This window comes from Hordeum vulgare, chromosome 1H (genome assembly GCF_904849725.1).
Source record: "Hordeum vulgare subsp. vulgare chromosome 1H, MorexV3_pseudomolecules_assembly, whole genome shotgun sequence".
Lineage (NCBI taxonomy): Eukaryota > Viridiplantae > Streptophyta > Magnoliopsida > Poales > Poaceae > Hordeum > Hordeum vulgare.
The window spans coordinates 491,725,071-491,738,768 of NC_058518.1; the positions used below are offsets into that span (position 1 = coordinate 491,725,071).

The 13,698-nt window shown below is 47.7% G+C and overlaps 2 protein-coding genes and 1 pseudogene across 2 annotated transcripts; 1 reads left to right on the plus strand and 2 right to left on the minus strand.

The window, feature by feature from the left end:
- Nucleotides 1–6,728: 6,728 nt before the first annotated feature.
- LOC123449019 lies at nucleotides 6,729–7,417 on the minus strand (annotated as a pseudogene).
- On the minus strand, nucleotides 6,729–10,287 carry LOC123449010 (UDP-D-apiose/UDP-D-xylose synthase-like). Its single transcript, XM_045126074.1, has 4 exons — nucleotides 9,833–10,287; nucleotides 9,493–9,585; nucleotides 9,272–9,379; nucleotides 6,729–7,461 (listed from the first exon to the last, which is right to left on the minus strand). The coding sequence occupies exons 1-4, from the start codon at nucleotides 10,103–10,105 to the stop codon at nucleotides 7,432–7,434; spliced, it is 504 nt and encodes a 167-aa protein (XP_044982009.1). The 5' UTR covers nucleotides 10,106–10,287; the 3' UTR covers nucleotides 6,729–7,431.
- Nucleotides 10,288–10,402: 115 nt separating this feature from the next.
- Nucleotides 10,403–12,915, plus strand: LOC123449004 (cytochrome b561 and DOMON domain-containing protein At4g12980-like). The gene is made up of 3 exons (XM_045126066.1): nucleotides 10,403–11,507; nucleotides 12,080–12,334; nucleotides 12,448–12,915. The coding sequence occupies exons 1-3, from the start codon at nucleotides 10,908–10,910 to the stop codon at nucleotides 12,766–12,768; spliced, it is 1,176 nt and encodes a 391-aa protein (XP_044982001.1). The 5' UTR covers nucleotides 10,403–10,907; the 3' UTR covers nucleotides 12,769–12,915.
- Nucleotides 12,916–13,698: the final 783 nt, after the last annotated feature.

Here is a 13,698-nt window from a genome sequence, read left to right on the forward strand (position 1 = left end):
CTGCGTGTCAAGTATTTGTTCCTATGACCATGAGATCATATAACTCATTGACACCGGAGGAATGCTTTGTGTGTATCAAACATTGCAACGTAACTGGGTGACTATAAAGATGCTCTACAGGTATCTCCGAAGGTGTTCGTTGAGTTAGTATGGATCGAGACTGGGATTTGTCACTTCGTGTGACAGAGAGGTATCTCGGGGCCCACTCGGTAATACAACATCACACACAAGCCTTGCAAGCAATGTGACTTAGTGTAAGTTGCGGGATCTTGTATTACGGAACGAGTAAAGAGACTTGCCGGTAAACGAGATTGAAATAGGTATGCGGATACTGACGATCGAATCTCGGGCAAGTAACATACCGAAAGGACAAAGGGAATGACATACGGGATTATATGAATTCCTGGCACTGAGGTTCAAACGATAAGATCTTCGTAGAATATGTGGGATCCAATATGGGCATCCAGGTCCCGCTATTGGATATTGACCGAGGAGTCACTCGGGTCATGTCTACATAGTTCTCGAACCCGCAGGGTCTGCACACTTAAGGTTCGACGTTGTTTTATGCGTATTTGAGTTATATGGTTGGTTACTGGATGTTGTTCGGAGTCCCATATGAGATCCAGGACGTCACGAGGAGCTCCGGAATGGTCCGGAGGTGAAGATTGATATATAGGATGACCTCATTTGGTTACCGGAAGGTTTTCGTGCATTACCGGAAAAGTTTCGGGCTCATCGGTAGTGTACTGGGAGTGCCGGGAGGGGTGCCGGGGACCATCAGGAGGGGTATCACGCCCCAAGGGGTCTCATGGGCTATGGGAAGAGATAAACCAGCCCCTAGTGGGCTGGAATAAGTTCCCACTAAGGCCCATAAGGTTTGAGAAGGAAAAAACACAAGGTGGAAAGAGTTTCCAAGTGGGAAGGTGGAATCCTACTCCAAGTAGGATTGGAGTAGGACTCCTCCACCTCCAATTTCGGCCAAACCTTGAGGGTTTGAGGCTGCTTCTTCCCTCCCCCTCCCTCCTATATATACTGAGGTATTAGGGCTGATTTGAGACAACTTTTGCCACGGCAGCCCGACCACATACCTCCACGGTTTTACCTCTAGATCGCGTTTCTGCGTAGCTCGGGCGAAGCCCTACTGAGATTAGATCACCACCAACCTCCGGAGCGCCGTCACGCTGCCGGAGAACTCATCTACCTCTCCGTCTCTCTTACTGGATCAAGAAGGCCGAGATCATCGTCGAGCTGTACGTGTGTTGAACGCGGAGGTGCCGTCCGTTCGGCACTAGATCGGAGCGGATCGTGGGACGGATCGCGGGACGGTTCGTGGGATGGTTCGCGGGGCGGATCGAGGGACGTGAGGACGTTCCACTACATCAACCGCGTTTCTTAACGCTTCTGCCGTGCGATCTACAAGGGTACGTAGATCGGAAATCCCCTCTCATAGATGGACATCACCATGATAGGTCTTCGTGCGCGTAGGAAAATTTTTGTTTCCCATGCGACGTTCCCCAACACATGCCCATGCGCATCACCTTCAGGGTGTCCCAAGCTTCCTTCGCCGTCTTCTTCACGACGAGGACGCTGAGAACCTCCGGCGGGACCGCGCGTAGGATCACACCCAGGGCGGTCTTGTCGTCGCGCAGCGTCGCGGCGTTCCCTTCGACCGCATCCCAGAGCCCTAGGACTCTAGATGCACTTGCATGAGCAGCGCCCACTCGATGTAGTTCGTCGGCGTAAGCAGGGGGAAGGTGGCTCCGGCGCCTGGGATCACCGGCGCGCGTTCCTGCGCTACCGCCTGGTGGATCACGACCTGGCGCCCCCGCCTCGTGCGGCTCCTCCCCCGTGATCGCGGTGGGGTGAGGGAGCGATCCGCTTGCCCCTCGTTGCCGTTGGGGGCGCGGTTGCGCCTGCTTCCTCCTTGCCTTCGTTGCCTGCCATCGTCGCCGGGATCGCAAAACGGGCTCTGATGCCAATTATCAGCGTTACCAGCGCTGGGTTGATTGATCACGAGGTAGACGAGGGGTAGACAAGGGGTTTTGGCGCTACGAACAACCTGTAGCTTTTCTCTTTCTTCTTTCTGCTACTTATTCAGTACAAAGGAAAGATGATGGCCCGACGGCTACTCCTACTCCGGCGCCACCATCCCGAAGACTCGCGCCATCCCACGAGCTGGCGTCGTGGCTTAACCACCCTAGCTACTTTGGCGCACGCGACCTGGTGACCACGCCTGCCTCCTATCCTCTCGGCGCGCACACACGAAGGTTTGTGGGCTCGAGCGTCTACTACTTATTTGCTGAAAACAAGGAAGACTCGATCTATCCTAACTAACATAGGCAGCAGCTGGAGTAGCTAACACTCACGCTGGATGCGAGGTCTGCATAGGATGAACACCCATGATCAATTGGATGATTTCGTCAAAATGTGGACCAAGGTTGATGCTGTGCACCTTTCCCAAATGAGGGCTTGGTCAGATGGACCCTCACAACATCAAATTCATACTCCACTGCCTGAGCGTATGACACCCACTTCATTGACCACATCCGCAATCCGAGCTTGCACAAAGTATGGAAACTGAAAACTGATGGAAAGGTTCAGTTCTTTCTCTGGCTGCTCGTCCAGAACAAGCTCTTGAGTCTAGACTGCGGACAGGATGAGCTCTCGCGGATGGCCACACAACCCTTGGTGCGCACTCTGTGACCAAGTCATGGAGACCTCAGGTCACCTGTTGCTGGAGTGCTCCTACGCGAAACAAGTGTGGTTTGCTTTCAACAGCTCTCATGCGCCACCTTTGTTCGCGGTTGGTGAAACAGGACCTCCTGCTTCGTCTCCAAGAAGCATGCCATCCACAAGTCTGCCCTTCCAGCTCTGGTTGCGTGGCACATCTGGAAGGAGAGAAACTGCAGGATTTTTTAAAGCAATATTTTGAACACCGCTGACCTTGTTAGTTTGATTAGAGATGACCTCCTGACTATAGGTCAGGCATTTTGTGAGGAGTAGACTAGTTTCTCTATTTTTCTTCCTGTTTTCTTTCTCTTGATGTTCTCTGACTGTTTTCAGTCATTTCCCTCATCTTTAATGAAAAGCACAGCTCCTGCTATTATGCGTTCCCAGTGGTTTCCTGAACTAGATAGCCTATCGGTTCAAAGCTTTTCTTGCACCGTTGCATCGGAATGGAATGGCACGGGCTCATGGGCACATGGGAGGAAAAAGTCCAAAATAAACCACACCGCCATCATACACAACCCATGTCAATGTCTTTTTTTCTTTTCCTCTGATGAGAGAGATGCGCACCATAAATGTCAATGTTTTCTTTATTTCCTCGGAAAAAGAGTCTCTTTATTCTCTCGCAAAGAAGGTCTCATTTATTTCCTCGCGAAAAAGGTGTTCTTTATTTGATCAAGCTGAAGGAAACAAACAACAAAAATACCAAGATGAACATGGGTCTAGGCGCACCCCATTAATTTTTTTCTTTGGAAAATAAAAAATATCAGCAAATTCCAAAACTTGTTTGTGGCAAACATACATGAAATGTCACGGCAAAATGACTTCTGTGGTCTTCGGTGCAAATAATTACAAAATTATATAAGGAGTATTCAAGGTTTTTGGAGTTGCGATTTTCTTTTTGCAGAAAAGAATACCAAAGTCATTTCTTCACAAAATGTTGTACATGAATAGAATAGTCGGCCATGTGCAGGAAAACGTACGTTTATATTTAGACAAATACTATAAGACAATAATTTTAGGACGGAGGGAGTATGATGTTTTTGACCTGTTTACTAGATTTTTTTTATGGTAGAGTGGACTTGTGCAGGTTGAACTACGGTGTTGTAAATTTATCTCCTAATTGTCAAGAAGAAGAAGAAATTCAGATATACATGCCTATAGTTTTGATTAGTGTTTTCTTGAAGTGGTTAACCAAAGGGGTCAACAATAGAACTATGAGGTTAGTAGATAAGTTAATATCACATGTTCAAATTAACTGTTGTTATTGAAGGACAACATTTTTTGGATGGAGTGGTTTTATTACATGAAGTTTTGCACGACTTTTGTGGGAAGAAAGATGATTTTGTTATGTTTAAGGTAGATTTTGAAAAAGTCTATGAAAATATTAATTGAAAAGATAGAGATATGGTATTACGAACGTATTGCTTGTTATGTTTGTTGCATTGGATATATATATATATATATATATATATATATATATATATATATATATATATATATATATATACTAGTACAAATGCCCGTGCAATGCACCGGGCTAGAAAAAAGTTCAAAACCTACTTGTTTTACCATTATGCGGCATTAATTTTAATAAATGTCAATTATAATGTTAAATGTAAGACATCTATTTTTGGATGAAATGAGTTTCTTTTAAAGTTTTAAAATATAATGTAATGCTTACATAAAAATTGGATTACTTTTTTAGTAATAATTATCAATTTTATTGAGTGGTAATAATGTTTTGTTTTTTGGAAAAAGACCACCAGCCAATCTTTTCCTTTCTAGAGTACATAGTACCGCAATCTAATCCTACTTTCCCTCTCAACCTACTCACGGGCCGGTGGGGCGGCCTGGCAGGCCGGGGCTGCGAGCTGGGCTGGCGAAGGGAGGAGCTCCACTGGGCCGGCCCACCTTGCGGTCAACGCGGTAGGATCCCGATCTAAAGCGGTCGCGCTCGGGATGACGGGAGCCAGGGCGATGCGCGGCGAGCGGGGAAGCGTCGGCGCCCGGCGCGGCTCCGGTGGCCGACAACGAGGTGGGCAGGACCTGCTGAGGAGGCGCGGATGGGGTCCTCCGACCCGGACCCGGCGAGATCCAGCTCGCGATGGGGCCGACGGGGCTCCACGGGAGGCGAGCTCGGGGCAGCTCGGGGCGGTCGATCTGCCGACGGAATCCGGCCGATGGCGGGCAGGACGGCGAGCTCGGAAGCTCGGGTGGGCGCGAGAGGCGCGGGATCCGGCGACTCCCGGCGGCGGGGCTCTGGCTGGCGGGGGAGGTGGAGGAGCGAGGAAGGACGCCACGACCCAGATGATGAAACGTTTTTTCCACTTATTATAGGACTGCGGGTTGATTTCGAAGAAACAGAGGTTTTTTTTTGCAAAAACGCCAGGGACGGACGACAGAAGCGCTCCGCGCCCGTGCGTTGCAACGGGAGAAAAAATAGTCATAATCTCCAACTATCACATTCAATTTCATGAAATCATAGACATTTTTAAAACTCGTGCGCATGTTTGAAATCGTGAACATTTTCAAATTTCTGAATACTTATGAATTCATGAACATTTTCTAATACTCAGTGGTCGATTGCATAGCTAAAATGGCTGAATCTCTCCTCCACCACTTGCCATCATCGTGCCTTGTTGTTGCTGGTAATCTACAAACATAGAAATTCAAATAGACAATTCCCCATCAATAAATCCAATATCTCATCAATTTTCAAAACCATACAAATCAATATTTTGCTAAATGAACCAGCATGGAGACGATTAAAGATAATTGATAATGTAGTGGTAGCAGAATTAATCAAATAGGCACCACCATTCCCATCTTGTCTTGGTTGTAAAGTTGGTGAGAGTGGCATATCGTAAGTTCCAACTTAGTAGCATGGCACTGTTCTGAAGTTATGACAAGTGCAGTTGGTGTTGAACGATTCAAAAGTAATTGTGTCTTAATGGGTCTGAATAACCAAAGTGTTATTATTACTTAATTTTTGAGATGAAGCAGGTTGCAGCCAAATGCGAGCTGATTCTGCAGATCTAATAGATGAGCCCTCAAATTCAGGCTACTTGATCAAGCCAGCGGTAAGTCTAAAATTTCTCAGTAAATACATTTAGAGCAGTTAAAACAACCTTTCATACGATTTGAAACTTCTTATAATTGTGGTTATATCAAACATATTTGTCACAGGGCTACATGTGACATTTTTTCCGCATTATTCCTTACATGGGTGCTCGCAGTTGCATCGTGATTTCATTAGCTAGTTCTTTTTTCTTCCTCTTTGTCCATCTGTTCATGTGGTGTATCTACCAAACAGAGGTGCATCTCAGATCATCATACTACCTATCAATAGCAAGTTCAGAGATCTATTTTGAGAGGGAAGGCCTGCTGGGAGTGTGTCTGAAACTGAAAACACTTTAAATATGGCATTGCCATCAGACAATTATTATTTGCTAGCATGTTACACCATGGCATTTGCGAAATAAAAGGTGTTCTACACTATTTGGAAGCAGAAATTAAGCATGTTGGCGGCCTGGGCGGAGCGGTTTCGCGCGCTCGACGGCGTCAACGAGGTGATGCCGGATCCGCAGAGGCTGCTGGAGTACAACCTGATGAGGCGAGCTCGCCTCGGGCTGCCGCTGACGCCGCCGCCACAGCACCAATAGATATAAATCTCTATATATAAATAAGGCCAGTATCAGGGCTACTCCTACACCATGTGCAAATAGCCTGTACCAATAACCGAGCATATATCCCTACTCTAGTACGGCGTGTATTCTACCTTCTGTAATGCACTTTCTCTACCGTAACATGGTAATTTAGTGAATACCGTTTGCCCCTAATGGTGTACAGGTTGAGATTCTCTGATGTAACATCCTTGGCACTGTTATTGGCAACATCATGTGCTGAATTTGATCTCAATTCAACAATTATGCACTATCATAAAAAATGTATAAAACATGTATTCCCAAAATCATCTAGATACAGTGAAGAAAATCATCTCATCTTGAAAGGAGAAGACCACATATATAATGAACATCGTGACCCCAAAAATCCACTCAAGTTTGAAGACTTTGCAGCGGACGTTAGATACATCTAGAGTGCTTCAGATATCCTCCGTTATCCCAGTGGCAGCACAATATGTGAAACTGAACATCATTACAAAATCAAAAGAAAACAATATTGGCAACAAATATCAGTTTCAAAGTGGCGACTGATATTTGATACCACAAGGGACCTTTCGATAATTCTAAACAAGCTACATATCCTCAATGTCTTGCTCAGATGATGTGGGGCGACCTTCATACCCCAGTTTTGCTCCTAAGCTTCCTGTGATAACGCTGAATTTCAGCCGTATCTCCCTCATCATGCCTTGAAGCTGCTCATCCTATGGATCAGACAAAGGATAGTTGCTCACAAGTGCAGCTAGTTGCTCCATGTATTTCCTCACCCTAGCTGAGAATGCATCTTGATCGAGGCGAATTACTGACATCCACACATCCAAGCAGCCCTGATAGAATCCCGGTTCTTCGCCTACCTGGAAACCATTCTTTAAGCCAACCTGCCTCCCCTCTTCCTTTCCAAATACCAGGCCATCATCATACCCATTTTTATAACCCTCTTGATAATGTGTCTCATCTAAGGCTAATGCTGGTTCAAGAAAATCCATGGTATGAAACAAAGTCTAATATCTTCCAACAATATTCAGTTTGCAAAGATGTAATTCCAAGAAATCTGCTCCATCAACAAAATAAAGGTTGCAGCAGTCAGTAACTATATAAGTACATGTTATAGGTAAAGAGAAAAAACTCATGATTGAAAGTAACATTATAGATCAAGGGAAATCACACTCTTGCTAAAATATAAACTAAATGTTGCTGCAGATTGAATGAAGACAATACAAATGATTGATTAAAACTCAACAATAAAATAACTTCAAAACATTACACACGAAAAAGTGAAAGTAGTCCTAACTTCAATCCCCATTCTTCCTTTGCTCCTACAGGGATAGGTAGGGAATTTATCCTCCCACTGTCTAATAGATGCGTACATTTTATTTTGTTCTAATAAGTAAGACTCTATATTCTGCAGGTTATATGGTACTAATGACTACGGGCCACAAATAAAAACAGCAAGGGCTACATTCTACAGCCACTCCATATCATAGTTCGTTTATCAGAGATCCCTCTTGTTAGATAAAAAGTAAATTTATATGGCCCCAAAACAAAATATGTTGTCTACAAGTTACTATTTTATCAGCATCGTGATTATCAGGACGCAACATTCCTATCTCAGAGTCACAGTCAGTCAGTCAGTCATATAATCATGTGTTTGACAAAAGAGGGGATGCCCATAATCAAAATCTGGTTGCTCTATCCATCAAATAGTAACACGCCAAAACCTAGGCCCCCCAATCTTATATCATGAGAAGGAGGGATTTCCTCCAAATTGATTTTCTTCTTCCTTCTATCCTAAACCGTCTTACAGTTCAACGAACAACCGAATGCCTAAAATCTAAACTTAAACAGAACTTCTATGGTTAATTTCATCTGTACAGCAGTGCGTACACCTAATCCAAAACGGGGAGGAAGTAGGGGGAGCGACTGCCGACGGGCCGCAGCCGGCAGACTGACGGTGAAGATCAGAGAAACACCATAGTACAATTATTTGGAAGAGAAATCAGAGGAGGGAGTTCACCGCAGCGTGCGCGCACCTTCGTCTTGCGATAGCCAGCCTCCCCCGGCGGTCGCGCGGCGCGGTCGGGTGGACGGTCGGATCCGGGACGGGGAATGCGCGTGGGGATCGGGTCTGGTTGGATTTGGGCTGGGATTATCTTTCTAATCCGGCGGCGATGTCGGTGGTACGGGGGGCTTCGATGGGGTGGTGCCGGTATTTAACGGAGGTGGGGGAGTGGAGTGGCCGATGGAAGGAAGGAATGGGGGTGGTGTGGGGGCGGGCGGGCCCGCCGGCCAGATCGAGATCCGCACTGCTCCGTGGGCCCGAGCCTCTCCCCCCTTCCTATCTCGATTGGTTCTCTCTTTTTCTTTCTTGGTCACAACTCACAAGTTTTCTAAATTTCTGTTTGGGACTTTGGATACCTTTCTTCCTTGATGCTCATGATGATGATGATTATGAGTTGATTCAATTTGGTTGTAATTCATGAGTGGAGACACGTTGGCTTCTACCTTCGGTTTCTATTGACTCCAAGCGTTATTTCAGGCCTTTCACATATGTGCAAGGTTATTTAAGGACTGTACTACAAAGAACTTAATAATTATTACAGGTGAGCATCGCAATCTATAGCAACCTGCACCAGATCCAATCATCCAATCAATTTCACCCCAATCCAATCCAACCCAATCAAATCCCTTTTCTTATTCAACCAACCAAAAAAAGGGCCAACCTACTACTTCAGAGCTCAGTCAAATACCACCACATTATCCACTGATGTCACTTGGTGAGTGACACACACACACAAACGCATACAGCAAGTGCAGACAGATGGGGTGAGCAGGGGAGGGGAAGGGGATGTCATGTTCATCACCTTGCGGAGGGGGTGATCCTTGGGGAGGAAGCTGCCGATGGTCTTGCCGTAGACCTCACACGTGGAGAAGTGGATCAGACGCTTGCCATTCTCCGAGCAGTACTTGACCTGCGCACGCAGCACCGACACGTGAGTCAGACATTCTTTGCTTGGCAACGCCGAAAGCGCCGAGGAGAATATAATCTTGGGGATTGGGTGGAGCGAGAGGTGAGAGCACGTACCACCGGGAGCGCGTCGATGAAGTTGCTGTAGATGGTGTCGAGCGGCCGCGTGTTGTAGTCCGCCGGTGTGCAGATCGCCGCCAGGTTTATCGTCTTCGCGGAGCAAGGGCAGATCCAGCCGGTCAGCCACCGACACGCAAGAACAAAATCGTCAGCGGCTTTCTAGAATCTCAAGGGACGAACGAGGATATTATTATTTTTCGAACGACGAACGCGCGACTGGCAACCGAATCAAGAAACTGAATCCCAATAAAATCGTTCCATTTTTTCGCGGGCTTAATCCGCCATTGGAGGCACCAGGAGAGGAAGGGAGGGGAGGGAGGGAAGGGGGCGGAAGTACCAGATCGGCCATCTTGACGAGGCCCTCGAGGCGGGGGTCGTTCTTGATGTTGAGGCGGTGGAAGGAGATGCGTCCGGCGAGGTGGGGCGGCGGTGGGTCGACGAGGTGGCGGATCTTGTCGGAGTAGACGTCGACGGCGAGGACGACGTGCGGGGTCTCGACCATGAGCTTCTCGCAGAGATGGCAGCCGATGAAGCCGTCGGCGCCGATCATGCAGATGGTGAGCGGCGCCACGGCGCCGCCGTCCAGATCCACCATGCCCCCGCTCGCCATGCTCTCGCTCCCCCGGCGGTCGCGCGGTGCGGTCGGGTGGACGGTCGGATCCGGGACGAGGAATGCGCGTGGGGATCGGGTCTGGTTGGATTTGGGCTGGGATTAGATTATCCGGCGGCGATGTCGGTGGTACGGCGGGCTTCGATGGGGTGGTGCCGGTAGCTGACGGCCGCCTGGGGCAGGGGAAAGGTGCGGGACGAGGAAGATGACTAAAAACAGGACTACGGGTTGATTCCGAGAAAACAGAAGGGTTTTTATGTAAAAGTGGCGCGACGGAGCACTACGTGCTTTTTATTATTATTAGGGAGATGGGGATAAAATAACAGATGCTCAGGCCAATAGCATAGCGACACCAGCCGAGTGCATATGTCCTCCCCTTTCTTTCATGGTTCCAAGACAGGAACGCGGGGAAATGAGAAGAAAAGAGAGAGGTGAAATAAAAGTGAACGAGATGAGAAGGTTGCCTGTGTGTTGTGTTGGACGATGCATGGTTTAAATCATGGACATCGTGCTAGTGGTAGCAGCGCCCGTGTAGTGGCATCTAGAATAGTACTGTATTCCATTGTACTCTACTCTATTTGCCGCCGAGCACTAGGAGTAGCATGCATGCCAGACGAATCAATAGCTGGCAACGCATCACCACACACCCATGCTAAAGTGCAAAAGGCGTAGCCACTGAACGAACGGCGCCACCTTTCCTCCCTCCCCTGCTTCCCCACACGTACGCTGCTTCCTTCCTTCCCCGCGCTCCGGTCCCGAGAGAAGACAAGAGATCCATCGTCCTTAGAGAGGCGTGCCCGTCATGCGAGTCCTTGTGCTGTTGGTGGCGGCGCTGGTCGAGGCGGCTGCGCGCGTGGGCGCGTCGGGGGCGTGCGCGGCGGAGAATCTCTCGCAAAACCGCGTGTACGCGGCGTGCAGCGACCTGCCCACCCTGGGCGCGTCCGTGCACTGGACGTACGACCCAGAGACGTCGTCGCTGTCCGTCGCCTTCGTCGCCGCGCCTCTCTCGGCCAGCGGCTGGGTCGCATGGGGGCTCAACCCCACCGGCGACGGCATGGCCGGCACGCAGGCGCTCATCGCCGCTCCCAAGGGCGGCGGCGGCGCGTACGGCGTCCAGACGTACGACATACAAGGGGCCTCGCTCGGATCACCGGGGCGCATCGCTTACCCGACGTCTGACCTCGCCGCCGTGCTCGGAGGCGACGGCCGCGTCCAGATGTTCGGGAAGCTCACGCTCCACAACGGAACCGGGGAGGTGAACCAGGTCTGGCAGATGGGCCAGGTGTTGGGAGGGAGCATCGCTGTGCACGCTATGGCAGCCGGCAACATGGGGGCCAAGGGGAAGCTCAACCTGGTCACTGGGGCCGCCACTAGAGGCAGCAGCAACCTCTTGAAGAAAAAGGTGAAACATCTACTTTAATTCTATCGAATCATTATCTTCCGTTCCTTTGCCCAATGCTCTTACATACTTTCGCTTCAGTTTTGCAATCTTACACAAACTCAAATTGTACGAGAATGGGCATTGACCTTGGTGGACTTGGTGGACTTTAAGGCTCTGATCTGTCTAATTGTTGATAGCTACATCTGCATGTTCATAATGACTCCATTGAGTTTGTGTAATTGTTGATATAGCTACATCTGCATGGTCTAATTGTTGATAGCTACATCTACATGTTCTAATTGTTGATAGCTGTACATCTGCATGTTCTGAAATTTCGGCTGAAATTTCACATAATTTGACCGGAATTTGACCAAACTTTGTCAAATTTAACCAAAATCATTCTTTTCCGCGGTAGATATTTCTCGCCCCAGGCTGAGATGGCCGAAATCGTTTTTTCGGCCGAAAGTCAAAGCACTTCCAAGTTCTCTCTCTAGATTTAGCCTACGGATGGTGTTGTAGTACAGAAATATTGATGATGAGAGAGATGATTATATCAAAACATTGTCATTCTTACCCTGGTTTTTTTCCTGCAGACTCATGGAATTCTGAATGCTGTTAGCTGGGGCATTCTACTGCCAATCGGAGGCATAGTTGCTAGATATCTCAAGACATTCAAATCAGCCGAGCCTGCTTGGTTGTACCTTCATATAGCCTGCCAGCTGATGGCATATATGATGGGACTATGCGGCTTCCCTATCGGTATTGATCTAGGAAATCTGTCCAAGGGAATCACCTACTTGTCTCACAGAAATATGGGGATCGTTGTACTTGCTATTGGTACCCTTCAGGTAGATGATGTCCACATTCCCAATTCCTCATTGTCAGTTTGCTATGACAGGTGCCTAGAGGAACCTAGCTACTAATATACGTTCTTCGGCTGCAACATCTTTGTTTTTTCTAGATCGTTGCACTGGTCCTGAAACCCAACAAGGATCACAAGCTCCGCGTGTACTGGAACTTGTACCACCACTCAGCGGGCTACGCCATCATTGTCCTCGGCATCGTCAACGTCTTCAAGGGCATGACCATCCTGAACGTTGGAGAGAAGTTGAAGACTGGGTACATCATCACGATCGGCATCCTGACTGGCATCGCAGTGGCGCTGGAGGTGATCACGTGCAGCATCGCCTGGGAGTGCAGCATCGTCGTGCAGAGGAGGAACACGAAGGACAAGGCTCCCAGCGGCCCCGCATACAATGGCCGCTTGCCGCTCTCTATATGATTCTGAATTGCATGTTATTAGATCTGTAACATAATTAGAGCATCTACAGTGGATCGTAGCTAACAGGACAATCTATATGTTCAAGGATACGCTCAGGCACGTCGGGACTCCTCACATTGACGGGTCAACAAGGCAATATATTTTAAAGTACGGTTTGCTGAAACTCAGCTACCTGAGTCACTTTTTTTTATCGTACATGGCCACGCACCAGATTGTGCTGTTGTTGTTCATTGTGTCGTCCGAGCAACGTTGCTCTCGTCTCGTACAGCCGGGAGCCCATGAGTATTGTCCTTTGCTTTTTTTGTCTACAGAGAGCTGGGCTATGTGGGCTTTTTATGATCCAAGATGTTAATCGTTGTTAGCTGCTTGAAGTCCTCCTTTTGAATTGTACAGGAGGCAGCCCATGTCCGTCATTGCTAGGTTGTTTGCGTGTTATTGTCATTTGCTTAACTTTTTGAATCATGTCATTGTCATCTGTTGACCGTAGCTGCCAGGGTCATCTCTTTTGTAACGACTTTCCTTTCCATTTTTTCTCTCCTGATTAATTATTGTTTCTTTTTTCTTTTCTTTTCTTTTTATATTAATGACATTAATATTTAAAGTCGGATCGCAACTGCAAGATTTTAAATGTGACAGTAACTGCAAATATTTAAAGTCGGATCGCAACTGCAAGTATTCAAAGTCGGGTGACAACTGCATGTATTTAAAGTCGGACCGCAACTGCAAGTATTCAAAGTCGGGTGACAACTGCATGTATTTAAAGTCGGACCGCAACTGCAAGTATTCAAAGTCAGGTCGCAATTGCAAGTATTTAAAGTCTAATCGCAACTGCAAATATTCAAAGTCAGGTCGCAATTGCGAGTATTCAAAGTCGGGTCGCAATTGCAAGTATTTATAATCGGGTCGCAACTACAAGTATTCACAGGCGGG